This window comes from Paralichthys olivaceus, chromosome 21 (assembly GCF_024713975.1).
Source record: "Paralichthys olivaceus isolate ysfri-2021 chromosome 21, ASM2471397v2, whole genome shotgun sequence".
Taxonomy (NCBI): Eukaryota; Metazoa; Chordata; class Actinopteri; order Pleuronectiformes; family Paralichthyidae; genus Paralichthys; species Paralichthys olivaceus.
In genome coordinates this window covers 8736200-8752503 of record NC_091113.1, presented here as the reverse complement: position 1 = coordinate 8752503, position 16304 = coordinate 8736200, and the positions used below count along the sequence as shown (strand labels likewise).

Below are 16304 nucleotides of genomic sequence, written 5' to 3'. Positions count from 1 at the left end.
CTTACTGTAGTCGACACCTATGTGCAGTCTGATCTCTCCCAGATTCACCATCGAGGGAACTCTGGTAGGAAACAAAATAAAGGGAGCAAAACGTGACAAGACTGCAGAACTGTGTACACACATACGATATATATATATATATATATATATATATATATATTTATATATATATATATGTATGTTCTATATATATATATATGTTTGTAGCTGCAAGTCTCACAGGTCAGATACGTGTGGTCCATCCAGAGGGGGCAACATGCTTCCAGCTCCAAGAAGGCAGTGCTGCACAATAGCAAGACTCTGCAACAGCTCCTCCCTGTGAATCAAGCCAAACATTGCGTGAGTTCTAGGTATTACTCATGTTGTGGGGCAATAAACTTGTTGTCCTAATGGAATAAAAATCAAGTTCCCATCACGTAAATCCAGAACTTTTCGATTGAAGCCATGTTTTAAGGTTAAGTGAAGGTAGGGTATGTTTAGATTAAGGTTTAGGTTAAGGGTTAGGGTTAAATCAGAAGTAACTATGGTTAAGGTTAGATTAGGTCTCAGAGAAATCAATGTAATGTGATCTGAAGTCATGGAGACACGACGGTGAGTAAGTGTGTGTGTGTTTGTTTGTGTGTGTTTGTGTGTGTTTGTGTGTGAGTGTGTGTGAGTGAGTGTGAGTGAGTGTGTGTCTTTGTGTTTGTTTGTTTGTGTGTGTTTGTGTGTGAGTGTGTGTGAGTGTGTGTCTTTGTGTTTGTTTGTGTGTGTTTTTGTGTGTTTGTGTGTGTTTGTGTGTGAGTGTGTGATGCATTCAATTGAATCTGTTTTCCCTGTTTGTGCTCCTGATTAGACTTTGAAGCGTCAGGATTAAAAACAGATGTTAAACTTCAGGTTTCATTTTTCTTTTTATCCTGACAGATGCCATTTATCATTAACGAAAGACTATGGGTTGCCTTTGTTCAGTTTGAGTGTGTGCCTGATTACAACTAATAGAGAAAATGGGGAATAAAATGAAAAAAAACGACAGTGCACCTGCTCATTGGCTGATCTCCGGAAATGTGGCCCTTGATTCGCTCCAGCTCGGGGTGCAGGAGGCGGGACAACAGCTGGAAAACAAAGTTCTCCTCCTCTGTGCTCGGCACATGCCAACACACACCCAAGGCTGCCACATCTCCGGCTCTGCCCCAGTCCTGGAGGGAGAGAGAGGGAGAGGGAGAGAGAGAGAGAGAGAGAGAGAATTTCTCAGAAGGAAGAAAGAGAGAGAGATGCCAGTTTTTCCACTGGAACAACTGGCATATACAAACCAGCACAATCAATCCCCCTCAAACCCACAGGCCTGTTCATCTCCTGGTGTTGGATTATTTGAAACACATGTCAACTTTGAGGCCAACAGAGAAAGAAAACATGTGATGACAGATCAACACATCAAAAAAAGAAAATCACAAACAAAATACAGAATCAGCAGCCGTGAACTGCAGATAAAAAAGAGGTTGACATATTTGAAAACAGCTGAAAGCAGCAGTGTAATGTAGTAATTACTCTCACATAGAAGTTTGAACAGAAACACACAATGTGCATCAAGCTTTTTAAGCCTACTGCTTACAATCTCAGGTCCTGTCACACATTTAGCTCTTTGCCTGTTGGCATAAAGGCAGACCATCAATTCGTCCTAAATCAATGTTCATACCTTTTACACAGAGATACAAAGCAGAATAAAAGGTACAACAGTGACTTTGATCAGCCTGTGTTAAAGGGGCTATAGATAGGGACTACAATTACCTTATGTGCAGTTCGGTCCAGCAGTGATTTTGATAAACACTTTTTAATTTTCTTCATCGAAGTTGAAATTGCAAGGCAATTACCATCCTATTTAATTTAACTGCAACAAATAGCAGTTTTAATTATTCTAATTTTACTTTTTACATTTCCAAGAAGACTTAAGTGTTTCCTGTCACTGACTTGATACTGTGATAACTGTAATGATGCTTGAGGAGGTTAGAAAATAAGCAGGCGTTGAAACTGTGCAGTTAGAAACACAGAACAAGATTTAACTTAAATTTGTGGGATTAAACAATGGTGATCGTTGTTTTGTGTCTTAAAGCAACAGCATTTTGTGCAGTTAAGCCTTGCAATAATTATAGTGTGTGTGTGTGTACCCGTATAGTGAGGTCAGTGTCAAAGCCTCCAGCGGTGCTGCGGTACTCGGTGGGATAGATGAGGGACAGCGACCGGAGTGTGTGCTCCAGCAGACTGCAGGCGAGAGTGTAAGCCCGTTTACAGCGCAGACGCACGCATACACCAAGGATCCGCTCCAGGTCCCCCTGGTATTTTAACAGCTGTTCGCCATCCACACGGGTAACCTAAACACAACACACACACACACAAACACATGAGACACAGGCAATTCAGTGGAGAGCTGTGTCTTAAATATTGAAGTTCTCCAGTAAATCACAGCATCTGGCTCACTCCCACTCGCGTGAAGCTCCCAGGAGTAATAAAACAAAACAGAGAGGGTATCAATATGTTCTGGTTAACGACAAAGCTCTTTGATATTTATGACCGTGCAGGGGGCACGCTGCAAAAAATGTCTTTGAGTCATCTTTTTTTTTTTCTCACACAGCATCACAATTGTATTCTGAAAAAAAAGAGCAGAGGTGTCTGTTGACACCTTCAGCTAAGGGAGGAGGTAAATCTCTCCAGCTCTAATACCTGATTGCACAATATTCTTAAAGTTAATTGATCCGTAAAGGAATCAGGTAAATATGTCGACCCCACTATTCTAGATTAAATAACATTTGAATTATAAAACCTAAGTTATTAGGAGGAATATTTCTTGGAGTGTTGAGGCTCTTGGGATGTGATAGATCCTTGTCTCACCTCAGAGAGCAACTGGAGATTCCACAACAGCTCCTTATCCAGCTCATCTTCACTCTGCAAGTCCTCATCTACAGACACACACAGACACACAGACACACAGACACATATACACACACACACACACACACACACACACACACACACACACACACACACACACACACACACAGGTGTTTCAACAAATAATGGATGGACTTGGATGAAATGTAATAACTTTGGTGATTCAATTTTATTGTTTTTATTAAAAAAGGCTACATGACCAAAAACCTGCAAAATAAAATTCCCATCAGCCTCAGCTGAGTTAGGCTTATTGACATGTTCGCATTGTTCTACAAGCATGTTAGCATGATAACGTTAGCACTGTGCTCACATAGTCTCTAACTACTGGATAGCTTCACACAGTTTAATCATATTGGATTGTTGGATTGATCTTTGGTGTACATGACTACATAAATTATATTTCTTAGTACAGTACCTCAATAATTGTGTGACACTTATTTTTGTTCAGTCTTGCCTCACTCTTGCTAAAAAGCTACTTCAGCACCAGAAAATGTACACAGACTAAAAAAAGGCATGATTTTTTTGATCTGATTTTTCGCTCCTGTTGACTTCACACTGCATCTAATAAGGCTCTTAATTGTTCTGAGATCGCTGTGATCTGATAATGTGCAAAATCCCAAGAATGAAGATCTATCTTGACTTTAAAACATTTGGTTTCATTTAGCAGGGAATGAACTTTTGAATGAACTCATTCAAAGCTCATTATGACTTTGTGCAATGTCTATTACACTACACACTACACACACACACACACACACACACACACACACACACACACACACACACACACACACACAATGTGGTACTGACTGTCAGTAATCTGGAAAATGACGCTGCAGCAGTGAGGGACGAACAGACTGAGAGACTCAGCGGGATGACACTGCAAGTACAGACACAAACCCATTATTTAGATACCCAAGCAAAAACAGCAGAAAGTTACATCATTAAGGACTAATTCCTCTAAAATATATAAATTACAAGTTCCTCCAACAACTGTCAATTAAAATCTTCAGTGATCACACATTCATACCTTTGCTGCAGCTCGACACATGTCGGCCACCATCCTGCCGGACACACATGTCTCAAAGATGTTGGAGGTGGCAAAGTTATAAACCTTCTTCAGCGCCACCTAACATGAGGAAAAAGTTTGAGACATTCAGATGAGGTATAAGTAGTGGCTCATTTGCATGTATTGTATGTTGTGATCATGTTGGCGCCCATTTCTTAATGAAAGAAGCTGACAGAGAAAAGTTAGTTTTCAGAGCCTTTAAGTTTAGTCGTCCGTATCAGGAGCAAGAAGTTCAGTTCAAGTCAGATTACAGTGAGGCTTAAAGTTAGAGTTTCAGGTTATTATTGAATTAATGAACTTAAGTAAAGACAATGATTTTACCTTTAAGGCAGAGACGTGGTCGAGAGGAGGGTGTGTCCTACCTTGTATACTTCTGTGGAGCACTGTGTTAGGACGGTGCTAACAGTGGAGGACAGGCCCAGCTCCACCAGGCTCTCCAGATGAGTCTGGGTATCCGTCTCCGTCTCATCTCTGGTCTGTTCCAGGGTACTGCTGTCTATCAGAGCAAAACACCTGCACGAGCACAGATACACACACATACTGTACTTAAGCACACACTTATAAACCTGTCGGCAATGTCAACAGCCTTAAGGTGAGGAAAAAGCGTGTGACTGTGAAGCTTCACTAAGTGACAGTTTGACTGGTTAATTTGTCTCTACCTGTCCAGGAACTGGAGAACAAAGTCTTCGAACTCGGCTGAAGCAAAACAAAGATCTTTCTCCATCTGAGAATGAGAAGCAGAGTTTATTACTTGTACGTGCGTTTGTATGATACAAGAAGTCTTTATTTCACGTCTCTGTATATGTGAACTGCTTTTATTCCAAAAAGTGATTCACCCTCGGGAGTCGTCGTTCACGCCGACGTATTCATATCAAATGGTTGTATGTTGCTTGATGTTGTTTCAGCTTTACAAATATATCTTCACTTCTACAACCTGCATTTGCATGTTTGTGATTATGTATGAAAAAAAAAAACGACTTAATTTTCCAGATCGAATTCAATGTTTTTTTTATTTTTGGGTGCATATGTTAAGTACTGAAAAATATAAAAAGAAGATAAAAAACAATGCCATGGGGATGAGCATGTACAGTAATAACACAAATTAAAAATTATGAATATGAGCAGAATATGGCTCCTTTAAAAATGAACCAGGAGCAAGGACATGTTACCTTAGCCAAATTTAGCACAATGACTAGAAACAGCTTTTTATGCTTTGGCAAACTCACAGCAATGAAAAGACTCCAGGAAAACCCACACCATATTGTTTTTGTGCTTTTAGTACAAATGAAACAAACATGTTAAATAATGAGCATGAGAGCGGCTGGTAGACAGATGTGATATCGATGTGGTGATGGAACTCTTCCTTCAGTAAACACATTTTGAAACATTAATACCAGTTGCTTATCATTGTATTCATGCTTATTTATCTCTTTTGTGATAAAATGGATAATGTGTGTACCTCTGTGAGATCACTGTGTCGAGAAGGAGCGGAAGAACAATCCACTAAAGGCACCAGAGTGGTGAAGGTGGCAATGAACTGGAACGTTATCTGGACAGAGCGAAACAGTGGGAAAACAGATCAATCGACATCATCTGACGAGAAGACGGCCAAAGTTAAATACCAGAGCTGATGTCGGCCAAGGAACTTAAAAAAAAAAAAGCATTAATTCAGCCTGGTGTGATGGATTAATGTAATCTGGAGACAATGAGCACACCAAAAGAGAAAACCAATCAGTTTTACAATCCAAGCAGAAACTGAAGACTGGGCCACATTAATTGTAAGTTCCTCAAACTGAGATATTCATACCACTTTCAAGGATTATTAATAGGCTAGAGCAAAGTACGCTAGAGAGGAATTTAATCAACAGGAGCTGTATTGTCTACTCACTGTCTAACAATTCTTCTTCATTACTAATCAACACCTCCATTACTCACCATGCACTTGCTGAAGTCGTTGGGGTCCACCCCTGGCAGACAGCCCATGAGCAGTGGGAGCACGTGTGCACGGCCCTCTGGGTAATGGTTGTTGGGGGAAACCAGGCTGCGGGCCATGCCGATCATGCAGCTGAGAGTGGCGGTGAGGGTGTGCGGCTCTGTCAAGGTCTCCATCGCCGCATAAGTTCTGTTATATGCGAGACACAAGGAGGTAAATAATTAAGATACTAAATGAGGTGAAAGTTGCAGGTGTCTATTACTGTTCTGAGAGCGAGGTGGGGTAATTACGACAATTTGGTTGGTGCTTATCAACATTTGCAGCAGTTGTGTGACCCAGAGCTCATAGAGGAAACAAAAGCTCTCTAAAGAAAAGTTGTGGACGGCTGTGGCTGCGGAGGTAGAGTGTGCTCTTTACAAATTGAAGAAAGTTTCTCTTTAAAATCTGATGTTGTCTTTCTCATATCAAAGTAATCCAGTGATACTTGTCTTCACATCCATGGATACGCTACAAACAGGTCCTGCTAATGGCTATTTAGTTCCTGTCAACATCCATGTTTTATATTATCAACCCCAAATTCTAAGTAAGACAAAGAATGATAATTGGAATTTGATTGATATTCATTAACCCATATAAATATTAACTTATGTTTGATAGTGCATCAGGTCCTGTTGACATGGTTCATACAAGACAAATACTTACTTCTCAAGTACGGGTGGTATGGCAAGTTCTGGTGTAAGGAGGGCCAGGTTCTGCAGAGCGAAGGCTGCGTCCGTACTGCCGGTTTTACTGCACATCACCAGAGGGGGACACACACATACACACACACAGATAATCACAGATGACCTGTCTTTGTGCAGATTAGGCTTCTTGTGTGGCTGCAATCAGTAGTGACACACAGCAGGATTTGGACTTCCTCGATAAAAGGTTGGCAGTGATTCAAATGACATGATGACCCTTCAACAGCTATATTATAAACACCAGGTAGACACAGGTTTTTAATTTAGAGGTCAAAGACTACATGTTGGAATAATCATTGAATTGCTGTAGAAAATGTGTGTATTAGATTTTCCCAATTTAACTACTAACTAACTGGACAGGGCTTTGTTAGCAGAGAAAAGAAAATGAGTGAAAACTGAGTGAACAAACAGTGAACAAAAGCTCTGGATGAAAACTTGGACACCTCGAGGAGTTTTGGTCATTAAATGCAGATTACAGTGACAGTGCTGCAGAAAGTTAACACTGACTCCCACAGTGGCACCTATAGTTTCTAATTCTGCCTGAGTAGAAACAGTCTTATCTTCCCACGTAGCATGAGGTCGTCTGGAACTTTCTTTGTTTTTAAATGTCATCGTACAACTTCTTTCAGAGAACTGCTCTATTGAACAACCAATATTATCCTTGTGTACTTTTTCTTGCATCTCATAATCTCTTGTTGAGTTTACTTTATCACAAACATTGTATCTGTTGCTCAATTTCCGCTATGCTCTTAATTTAAGGCCTTGTTTTTATGCACTGCTATTTATACTGTGTTGCTATTGTAGTGATCCACCTGTTGAGAAAGTGCAGAGACTGTGCATATCATAGACTTTATATAAAGATGGATGCTGTGTCTCCATTTCTTTCCACTATCCAGAAAGGAGGCCTAAATATTCTGTGTACGACTCTCGCCATCTTGCACATTTGGAGCCACCCGCTCGACCAATCATGAGTCAACCTTAGCTGTCCATCATGACATTTCAACCTGTTCTCTAGCATCATATAACTAATTAAACACACACAGGGTTGATCTATGTCCCATTTGCTAACATGGAGGCGGTAGGATTTATGAATTACACTGCAGCTAGCCACTAGGTGGCGATCAAGCTGCTTTGGCTTCACTATTGGGAAGCTGTCATTTCAACCATCTTTATATACAGTCTATGGTCCATACTATCAATATTTAAACTCACCACATCATGTCAATTTTGGTTCAGTAATTATATTATCTTATGCATGTGTATATGAAGAGATATTGTCACAGTGTCTCATCTCTTCATGCTCACATAAAGAAAGAAAGAGAGGTTGTTTTTCTGTATTGTCGTTGTCACTATGGCAGTCATCAAAGTGTAGTACCTGAACATAGCCAACAGGGTGGCGCCAATGAGACTGCGGGTGAACTCCTGCAAGTCTGCATCAGTCAGCTGCTGACACTCAGGAACCACTGTGATCCAGTTGGGTTCAGTGTGCCGTTCCCGGTGCACTCGGCGCACAACGCTTGCCGGGAGCCGCTGAAGCAGCCGCATGAGTCGAGACTGCAAGCAAACACACGCACACACACACACACACACACACACACACACACACACACACACGTATGGTGTATGCACTTACACATTCAATATTACATTTATCGTCTGGAGACACATTTACACAGTCGGTCATAAACAGATCGCTGATATCGTTCTTTTCTCGAGCACTTGTGCATGTCGTTATTGTGATGTTATTGTGAAGAGAGCCACACAGGTCCTGAAGGACAGGTTCTAAATCAGAGGCGTGTGACAGCAAGCAGCTGAAAACACATTGGGAAAATGTGTTTGCCATATGTGTGTGTGTGCAGGTATGTGTGAATGAGAGAGAAAGAGAGAGGGAGAGAGAGACTTACCTGCCAGCGACCATGATTGGAGGGATGGTAGAACGAGGCAATGCTGTTGAAGAGACAGGTCAACTCTTTCTGTGCAGGGTTTCCTGGGCCACCCTGCAGGAATATAAAGTCAGTATGCAACTAAGAAGCTACAATGATTTATTTATTTTTTTTCAATAATGAAAATGTTTACACCCAAGTCTGAATGGCAAACTGAAATTATTTTCCAGCAATGTAACTGTTTTTAGTTTTTTTTTTAAGAATAATCCAAAGAGAGTATATGTGTGTATTTAAAGAAGAAACCATAATCGGGTTCTATCTTGGGAGAAGTGGCACAATCTGCAAAACACAGTGGAGGGAATTCTGTTGGTTCCATTCTTCATTACCTCTCAGAAGCAACAAAGAGCTACTCATTTGGATCGTCAGTATTGATAATCACAGTCATATATTTTGTTCCTGCCCTGAGACATGAAATGTGTGTATAACTTGCAGATTACTTTTCCTTACAGCAGTTATCTTGTTGTACATAGTTGTGTTTTCTGGAAAAAGAAATGATACGAGCAAAATATGGGCAATGGGGAAGGAATCTAATAAATTTCCATCTGGAAATTTATTGTGTTTTCTTATGGCTGTTCCCCCCCTTACTGTACAATAAGATATTCATGTGGAGTACCTAGATAATCTTAAAGGTGAATGTAATGGAAAGTGACTTTTTTCTTTCCTTTAAGCACTTGATGTGATATATAATAAACAAAACATGCATATATCTGCTGTATATCTTTATCATGAATCTTCAGGAGGGAAAAGTCAGTACCAGAAGTGCTGTGATCCACAACACCAAGTGTCCAATGTCGTAGGAGTTGGTAAGATAACGCGGCGCCACCATCTGACTGACCCCAACTGGAAGGTTTAGACTGCGCAGGATCCTGGTGAAAATCTATACACATACACACAAAAACAAACACATATGATGGAGAGTTTCACCTAACACAGATGGCAAAGCTGTTGCCAATACAAAGACTCCAATGCATCTCAAAATATCTGTAAATGACTCACTGTGGGAATATAAGCGTTCCAGTCCACGTAGCCGATGTTATCATTGGCAAGTCGAGCAAACAGGTTCACAAGGTGCTGCGAGACAACATCGAAACAAACAATCACTGTGAATACAAAGAACATTCCCACAAGTCAAGGCTGTCATTCCGAGAATTAAATATAGCCCCTTTAAAGGAGAAAAAGCGAGACAGGCACGGTGGGCCGCTTTGGGCCAAGAGGCTTCGGCGAAAAACAGGGCTTAGACACAAGTGGAAAATCTATTCCTGTAAGTCAAGTGGAGACCAATACTCGGATACAACACTTCAATCATCCTCGTCAGGAAATGTAGAGAAGTGTGTGAACTGCAAATTAGTCTTTCCATTCAGAGGAAACAGGAAAGCTACATCATGAGTCATTGCTCAATAAGTTCAAAAATATATTTTTAAATCCTCCATTTGGCATCGTAGATTTATGAGGAAATGTGAGAGGCGGAATCTTCATACATTTTTAACGTGTGACTTTTATTTTTGCATAAAGACGTTAATTTTAATACAAGTGGACAGTTTATGAATGTAGGTGTCACTATTTAAAAAGACTGAGAAATACCTGAGATACTATGTGTGGATGTTTGTGTCTGTGTGCATGTGTGTCTCATTATAAAGACTTGTGCTCCTTGTAGAGGGAAGAAAGCAAGTCCACATAATGCAAATCATCAACACCATTGTGTGTGTGTGTGTGTGTGTGTGTCTCACCCCTTCCCAGCTTGGCTGATTTTGCACTGCCACCCAAAGGTTCATTAATTCATCAAACCACAATCTGAAAACACACACAGAAAAAAAACCTTTATATTCATATCCGCTGACCCATACACACGGCCACAGACGCACGCACACACAAACACACACACACCTGAGGCTGAATTCCCCTCATCTATCTCTAATTCCCCAAAATATGAACTCACTCGCTCCCTCCCACACACATTCTGGGAGAGCAAGCGTGAGAGAGAGAAACACTGGGAAAAAAAAGAAGAGTATTAAAGATGATGTATTGTGGAAACTGCAGAAACTGCTGATGAAACCAAGAGTAAATCCAGACAAATAGCTTGCGAAAGAGTGAATATAAAGAATTCACTGAACACTATGAAGAGGCTCGCTAGCCACAACTATGAAGGGTGTGCAGGTTTTCCAGGAAAGAAAAATATCAGCAAAACAAAGGAAAGGGAAAACACTGCTAACGCCAGAAGAATGCTATTTATTGAAGCTCCCAGGTGCAAGGATGTAAACGCTTGCACAGACGGCAAATGTGGGTATGGACATGAAATGTACTCTCATGGTTATGCAGTTTGATGCAACCAAATCCTAAAAATGCAAAACATATGACCTAATTCTGTTGGTAGATTGCTCTTTAAATAAACAAAGGGTGCTTTTGCTAAAACTTTATAAAGCCGTTGTGTTCACTCTGGCTCTGACAAGTTGCACTTTGGGTCCAAACCTGTTCCTAGGCAGAGCCATTCAACTTGGCCCACTTACTTGAAGCCCTGGCCGTGTTCCTCCGGGGGCATAATGGTGGGCAGGAACAGCTCCATGTTGCTGATGGCCTTCTGCATGACCACGTCGAACACGCACAGCAGGGGGCGCCACTCATCTAGCATCTCCTTGGTGGAGGATGCGGGGAAATACCTGGGAAACACACACACACACACACACACACACACACAGCACATAAGTGAGTAAAAACAGATGCAGACAATTTAAGTCAGAGTGGAGATGCAAATACACAAACTACAGCAGCAGCTCAACTGCAGATCAAAGCTATACATTATCCGCAGCACAAATTACATGATCACAGAGAATGAGACTTACAGCCTGCAGCTTTTGATCAAAGCCTTCAGGATGTGATCCACTGAGCTGCAAACAAGCACAGAGAGGAGGTGTGTGAGTGAGTGTTTGTGAAGGAATTCTGCTTTGGCTGTCTTTGCAAGATCCACAAGTTCCCACTGGGGATGAAACTAAACTTCAGCATTCAGGCTGCAACTTAAAATTATTTTCATCATCACTGAATCTGTTATTTTTATTTAATCTATGATTCTCAAGCTGTCAGTGAATTGCAAGTTGCAGTACCATAGTAGGCCACTGGGGTAAGTCATCTGGCAGTGTTGATCTGTTGGCCACAGCAGTTGGGGGTTAATGGCCTTAAGGGAACTTTATTGGCAGGGAATGTGCCATTTAGGTCTTTGAACAGGCAACGTCTCAGTGTAAATCCCTCAATAAATCATGATTATAAAAATAGATCTGTCGATTTACTAATCCATTAATTAACTGACCACTTTCTGCACTATTCAACATATTTTACAATCTAAAGTCTTGAGGACAAGATGATTATTTTCAGGTTTAAGGTTTGGAATAGATTTGTAGAAGAGGTAATGCATGCATTTACTCTCTAAGAGTTAGATGTGAACATACTGTTGTGTCTGTACTGCAAATACAAAGCATCAGTCTAATACTATTTTCTAAGTCAGATGTTAGGCTTACATCTGTTTCCCTGTTATTCAGTAGAGGGTCCAGGAATTACTTGGTGCAGAACAGGAAAAACTGCATTCACGTGGTGTCGGCACAATTGGAAAAATATGTTCAGTAATGGGAAAATTCACTTGAAGGCCACCTCAAGTCGAAACAAGAGAGGGTGAAAATTTTTGGTGCACGAGTTCCCAAGTTGCTAAAGTCATCACTTATAAACAAGTTAACATCATTTTTACAATCAGCTCTAAATAGTAGCTTTTAATGCTTGTAATAACTAAGTATGCATAAGTTTAATTGATTTATATTCCTGTCACACCTGATCCTTTTTCTTTGTCGACGTTTGTTATAGTGCAAATATTGGTTAAATGCTCTTGACACAAATACAATCAGTATGTTTACAGGGTCCATGTTTTTTTCCCTATATTCCAACGTCAAAGCACATGAACACACTGAAGATTGTCTTGACAACTTGGGAAATGGCCCCTTGTGAGGAGAATGCGAATGCACAATTAGTCCAGCAGCTAAACATGTTAAAATGGTGATTTGTTACATAACAAACAAGCTGTATCTTGTTAATGATTAGTGAGCTTTGAGGTGTTTCGTTGCCTTTGAAAGGATCGAGGCTATAGCTGTTCCGACTTTATTCCAATCTTTATTTTCAGCTAAGCTAACCAGCTCTGGGTGGTATCCTAATATTGAGAGCATACAGATTAGGGTGAAATTCTAAGAAAGCAAATGAGCGTATTTCTCAAAATGCAGATCGGTATTTAGGATAATTTTTCATGTAAGCAGTAACATTACACAATAAAACACAGCAGCAGGTTAATATAAAGGTAAAAACGACATACTTGGGGAGCCAGATGAGTCCAAGGTGCTCAGTTTTGGAATAGACGATCCTCTCGTACAGATCATAGAGTGGTCGCCATGGCAACTGTAGGTCATCTCTGGACAGTAATTCCTTTTTCCTGTTTAACAGACGCAGTCAGTCATTATCATCCATCCTGCCAAGCTATACAGTGTTTTTGCAGAAATTCTTGTCAGGGAGCTCAAGTCAAAGTCTCGGTAGTAAAGTTATATTGATGTGAGAAACAACAGGGTGTCTGACAGAGTCGGTAATTGTGAGAAAGTGAGTCACTGCCTCACCGGCTGCTCTCGACACGACGACTGCCAACATCCCGACATGTCTGCAAACACAACACCGTGTCTCTTTGTTTTCAACAAAGCGGAACTGCACTGACAGCTGCAGACATTTGTAATTTGTAGGTGTAGACTCAGATGGCATAAAAAAGTCACAACACAACAGGTTACATAAGGCGCTCTATTGAGAAAAATTAAAAGGTTTTTTTTACACAAAGTGAAGTAGCCTTTTTCTGGAATTCTGTTAAGATTTAAAATTGCTTGGTAACTGTTGTGCCCCTGATGAAAACCATCTAAGCTTTAAGGCTGAATTTTTTTAATCCTCCTAAGGAACTTTCACATCCCTGCCTCTGTGCTTTCTTTGAATTACTTGTTTCTTTGTTAAAATCATAATTTTTATTGCAACTAACTGCACAGAAAAGGTTGAGCACAGGAGAAGATGCACAGTTTCCACAGCCTCAGTTCCCTCTTTGCTCCTCGTTGTCTCATTCGTCTCACAGCTGTGGAACAGACTCTCATTGGGTAGATTTGAAATATGAAGGGAAGAAGAAGCGACGGTGATAGAAGGGAGGAGGGATTAAAAAAAATAGGAAAGCCTTTTGAGACACGATGCGTTAAGTAGAGTATCAAATTCATCTCTAAGCTGCGAGACCTGGCACTTAATATACAGTTAACCCAGATCGCTCTCTTTTCATCTGATGGAAAACACTCAGACAAATGACATCTACATCAAGATGTTGTTTCGAGATGGATGTGAGAATCGTGGAAACAACTGCAGAAGACTGGGAAGTGATGAATGTGTCTGTCTTGGATAATATCGAGTAGTCAGAGGAGAAGTGACAGAGCTGATTTGAAAAAAAAAGAGAAGCAATGAGTTAAGAAATAGGCTTCCGAAGTAATAAATGCACATACAGATGGGGTAAGATACTTTAGTCTGTCGGCACAGATGTGTACAGGTGTGCAACAATGTGCATTTACTTGTACAATGAGGTTATTGCATTTCAGTTGAGTCTTCTAACATTTTGCTCCACATTAAACATTTACTAAAGCACATTTCTGAGAGCAAAGCATTTATTTTGATCTAGCTGATGGTCCTCATGTGGTTTCAATTGGCAAAGAAAATAAAAGTCCCTGTTGTTCAACCAAAAAGTACAAAAAACACAATACCGAATTGTTTTTCTTTCCCTTCCCATTAATCATCTAATAATGGACGAGATCTCTTGTGTGTTGACGCTTGAAACTGGATTTAACTACAGAACAGTATCTCAAATAGGTTAAATCTGTTAACACCTTAACCAGCTCTAACGCTAAAATTCTGCTTACGCACTAATGCCAATCTAGTAACCCATCAACCAAAACGGCCATAATCTTTGCATAAAAGAGTTATTTTACTTTTGATGTTTTAAGACTTTGAATATGACATACGTTCGATAATCACTATATGTAAGCCATGGGCAGCTGTTCAGAGGTCTTAAACTCATCTAGAAATACAATAAAATACCACATGTATTTTAAACACCGTTGTGGAAACAATAGCTAACAATGGGGGCCGGTATAACTTTTGCTAAACAGCAAAACTGCATTTTAATGTCCACATTTGACAATTATAGGGAAATAGTACATGCTACAATATGCTGTAGTCAAACAATAGTGCGAGAGTAATTTAGAAGGTGAACTTATGAGTTATGAGTTATCTTATCTATCCAAGATGAACTTATATATTATCCACCATCAGCTAATGGTTAAGCCAGAGTATAAGGTGATGCTGTGTCAACAAAACCCCCTGAGTGCAGTGACTACTAATGAGTTTTAGTTTATATTTCTAAAAGGTAGATTGTGTAATGTCTTTTTGTTGGTTTGTGAGTTTGTCGGTGTGATCGTCGTATTATGTAAATTCAATTTAGGCTCACATCAGTTTCACAGGTGTTGTTATTTTCTTTGCGGTCACATTGGTGAACAAACACAATCTGTCACTTTTGGTTAAATTCCTGTTCATTGCTATATTTTTGACACTATTCTTAATGAGGCGTGCACATTGGAAAAGACATGGTGCATGGTGGGAGGGTATCTAGTTTTATTTGTTGTCTATTTTGTTTTTCCCCCTATAGTTTGTAAACGGTCTGATCAGCCAGCTTATACGTCTCCCCTTTATCTCATTTGTGAGGTCAGTTGTTTGAGTTAATTTTGTTACCAGTACTTTGGGCCGAGTTGTTTACTTAATTTATTTTCCATTCCTTTGTATTTTCATATTTTTGGGTGAAATAAATCCCATCTTTTAAAAAGTAATCCTGTGCTTGTTTGTCCTTTGCCTGCTTGGTCTCAAACAGTCAGTCTGTTTATCTATTAAACTTCTATTTAGATTTAAGTGGTCTCTGGAAAATGGACATTTTGTTATGCATTTGGATTCGTGTTGAGAATCGGCCTATTTTTTTCTTATTAATTTTCTATTTTCTTATAGAAAAGTCCAAGAAAGTGTTGCACTTTCATGGATGAAAAACAACCACTATTAATTTTGACGCAGACAAAGATCTAGATTCAGGCTTACATTTCCTCAATTTAAAATGAAAGATTTAGCAGATTGCATCGACTTGCTTGAGATCACCCTCTGAATACTGCAGATTGTTTTGTGTTCCAAACCATGGTGAGTGAGATGCAAGTGAAAAATCCACTTTAACACATCATGTTACTGCACATCAGTATACTGCTTGTATAGCACAGTGATGTTTACCACCAATGCTGCTCTGTGATCTTATAATACTGAAGCATACAAAGGGCCAGGAGAGGCTGATGCTGTGATATTCAGTTTTCTCAAGTTAAAAGTCTGTGTGTCAATGCATGTCGGACTGAATATTAGCTTTTCTGTCATGTTTTATTAGTTGTGTGGTTATTCACTGTGCTGTGTATTCCATCCAGCAGCAGGCAACCCAGACATCCTTCTCCCCTGCCACATTCTCTAGCTATTCCTGGGGGATCCAGAGGTATACCCAGGCTGGATGGGATATATAATCCCTCCAGCGTGATCTGGGCCTGCCCTGGGGTCCACAAGGAGGCACGTGGGCTGCATCC

General features: G+C 40.2%; 1 protein-coding gene across 1 annotated transcript in view; it reads right to left on the bottom strand.

The window, feature by feature from the left end:
* LOC109626950 (proteasome activator complex subunit 4B-like) overlaps window positions 1–16304 on the bottom strand; it is a 35341-nt gene that overhangs the window by 17297 nt on the left and 1740 nt on the right. Inside the window, exons 3-22 of the mRNA XM_020083219.2 lie at window positions 12950–13066; window positions 11445–11489; window positions 11112–11261; window positions 10335–10398; window positions 9604–9678; window positions 9362–9484; window positions 8569–8661; window positions 8040–8218; window positions 6627–6713; window positions 5927–6113; window positions 5451–5540; window positions 4651–4715; window positions 4354–4504; window positions 3953–4051; window positions 3733–3802; window positions 2863–2930; window positions 2142–2345; window positions 1018–1175; window positions 221–316; window positions 6–61 (exon numbers count right to left, since the gene is read on the bottom strand). Coding sequence (XP_019938778.2) covers window positions 6–61; window positions 221–316; window positions 1018–1175; window positions 2142–2345; window positions 2863–2930; window positions 3733–3802; window positions 3953–4051; window positions 4354–4504; window positions 4651–4715; window positions 5451–5540; window positions 5927–6113; window positions 6627–6713; window positions 8040–8218; window positions 8569–8661; window positions 9362–9484; window positions 9604–9678; window positions 10335–10398; window positions 11112–11261; window positions 11445–11489; window positions 12950–13066 — 2177 coding nt within the window. The remainder of the gene's footprint in view (window positions 1–5; window positions 62–220; window positions 317–1017; window positions 1176–2141; window positions 2346–2862; window positions 2931–3732; window positions 3803–3952; window positions 4052–4353; window positions 4505–4650; window positions 4716–5450; window positions 5541–5926; window positions 6114–6626; window positions 6714–8039; window positions 8219–8568; window positions 8662–9361; window positions 9485–9603; window positions 9679–10334; window positions 10399–11111; window positions 11262–11444; window positions 11490–12949; window positions 13067–16304) is intronic.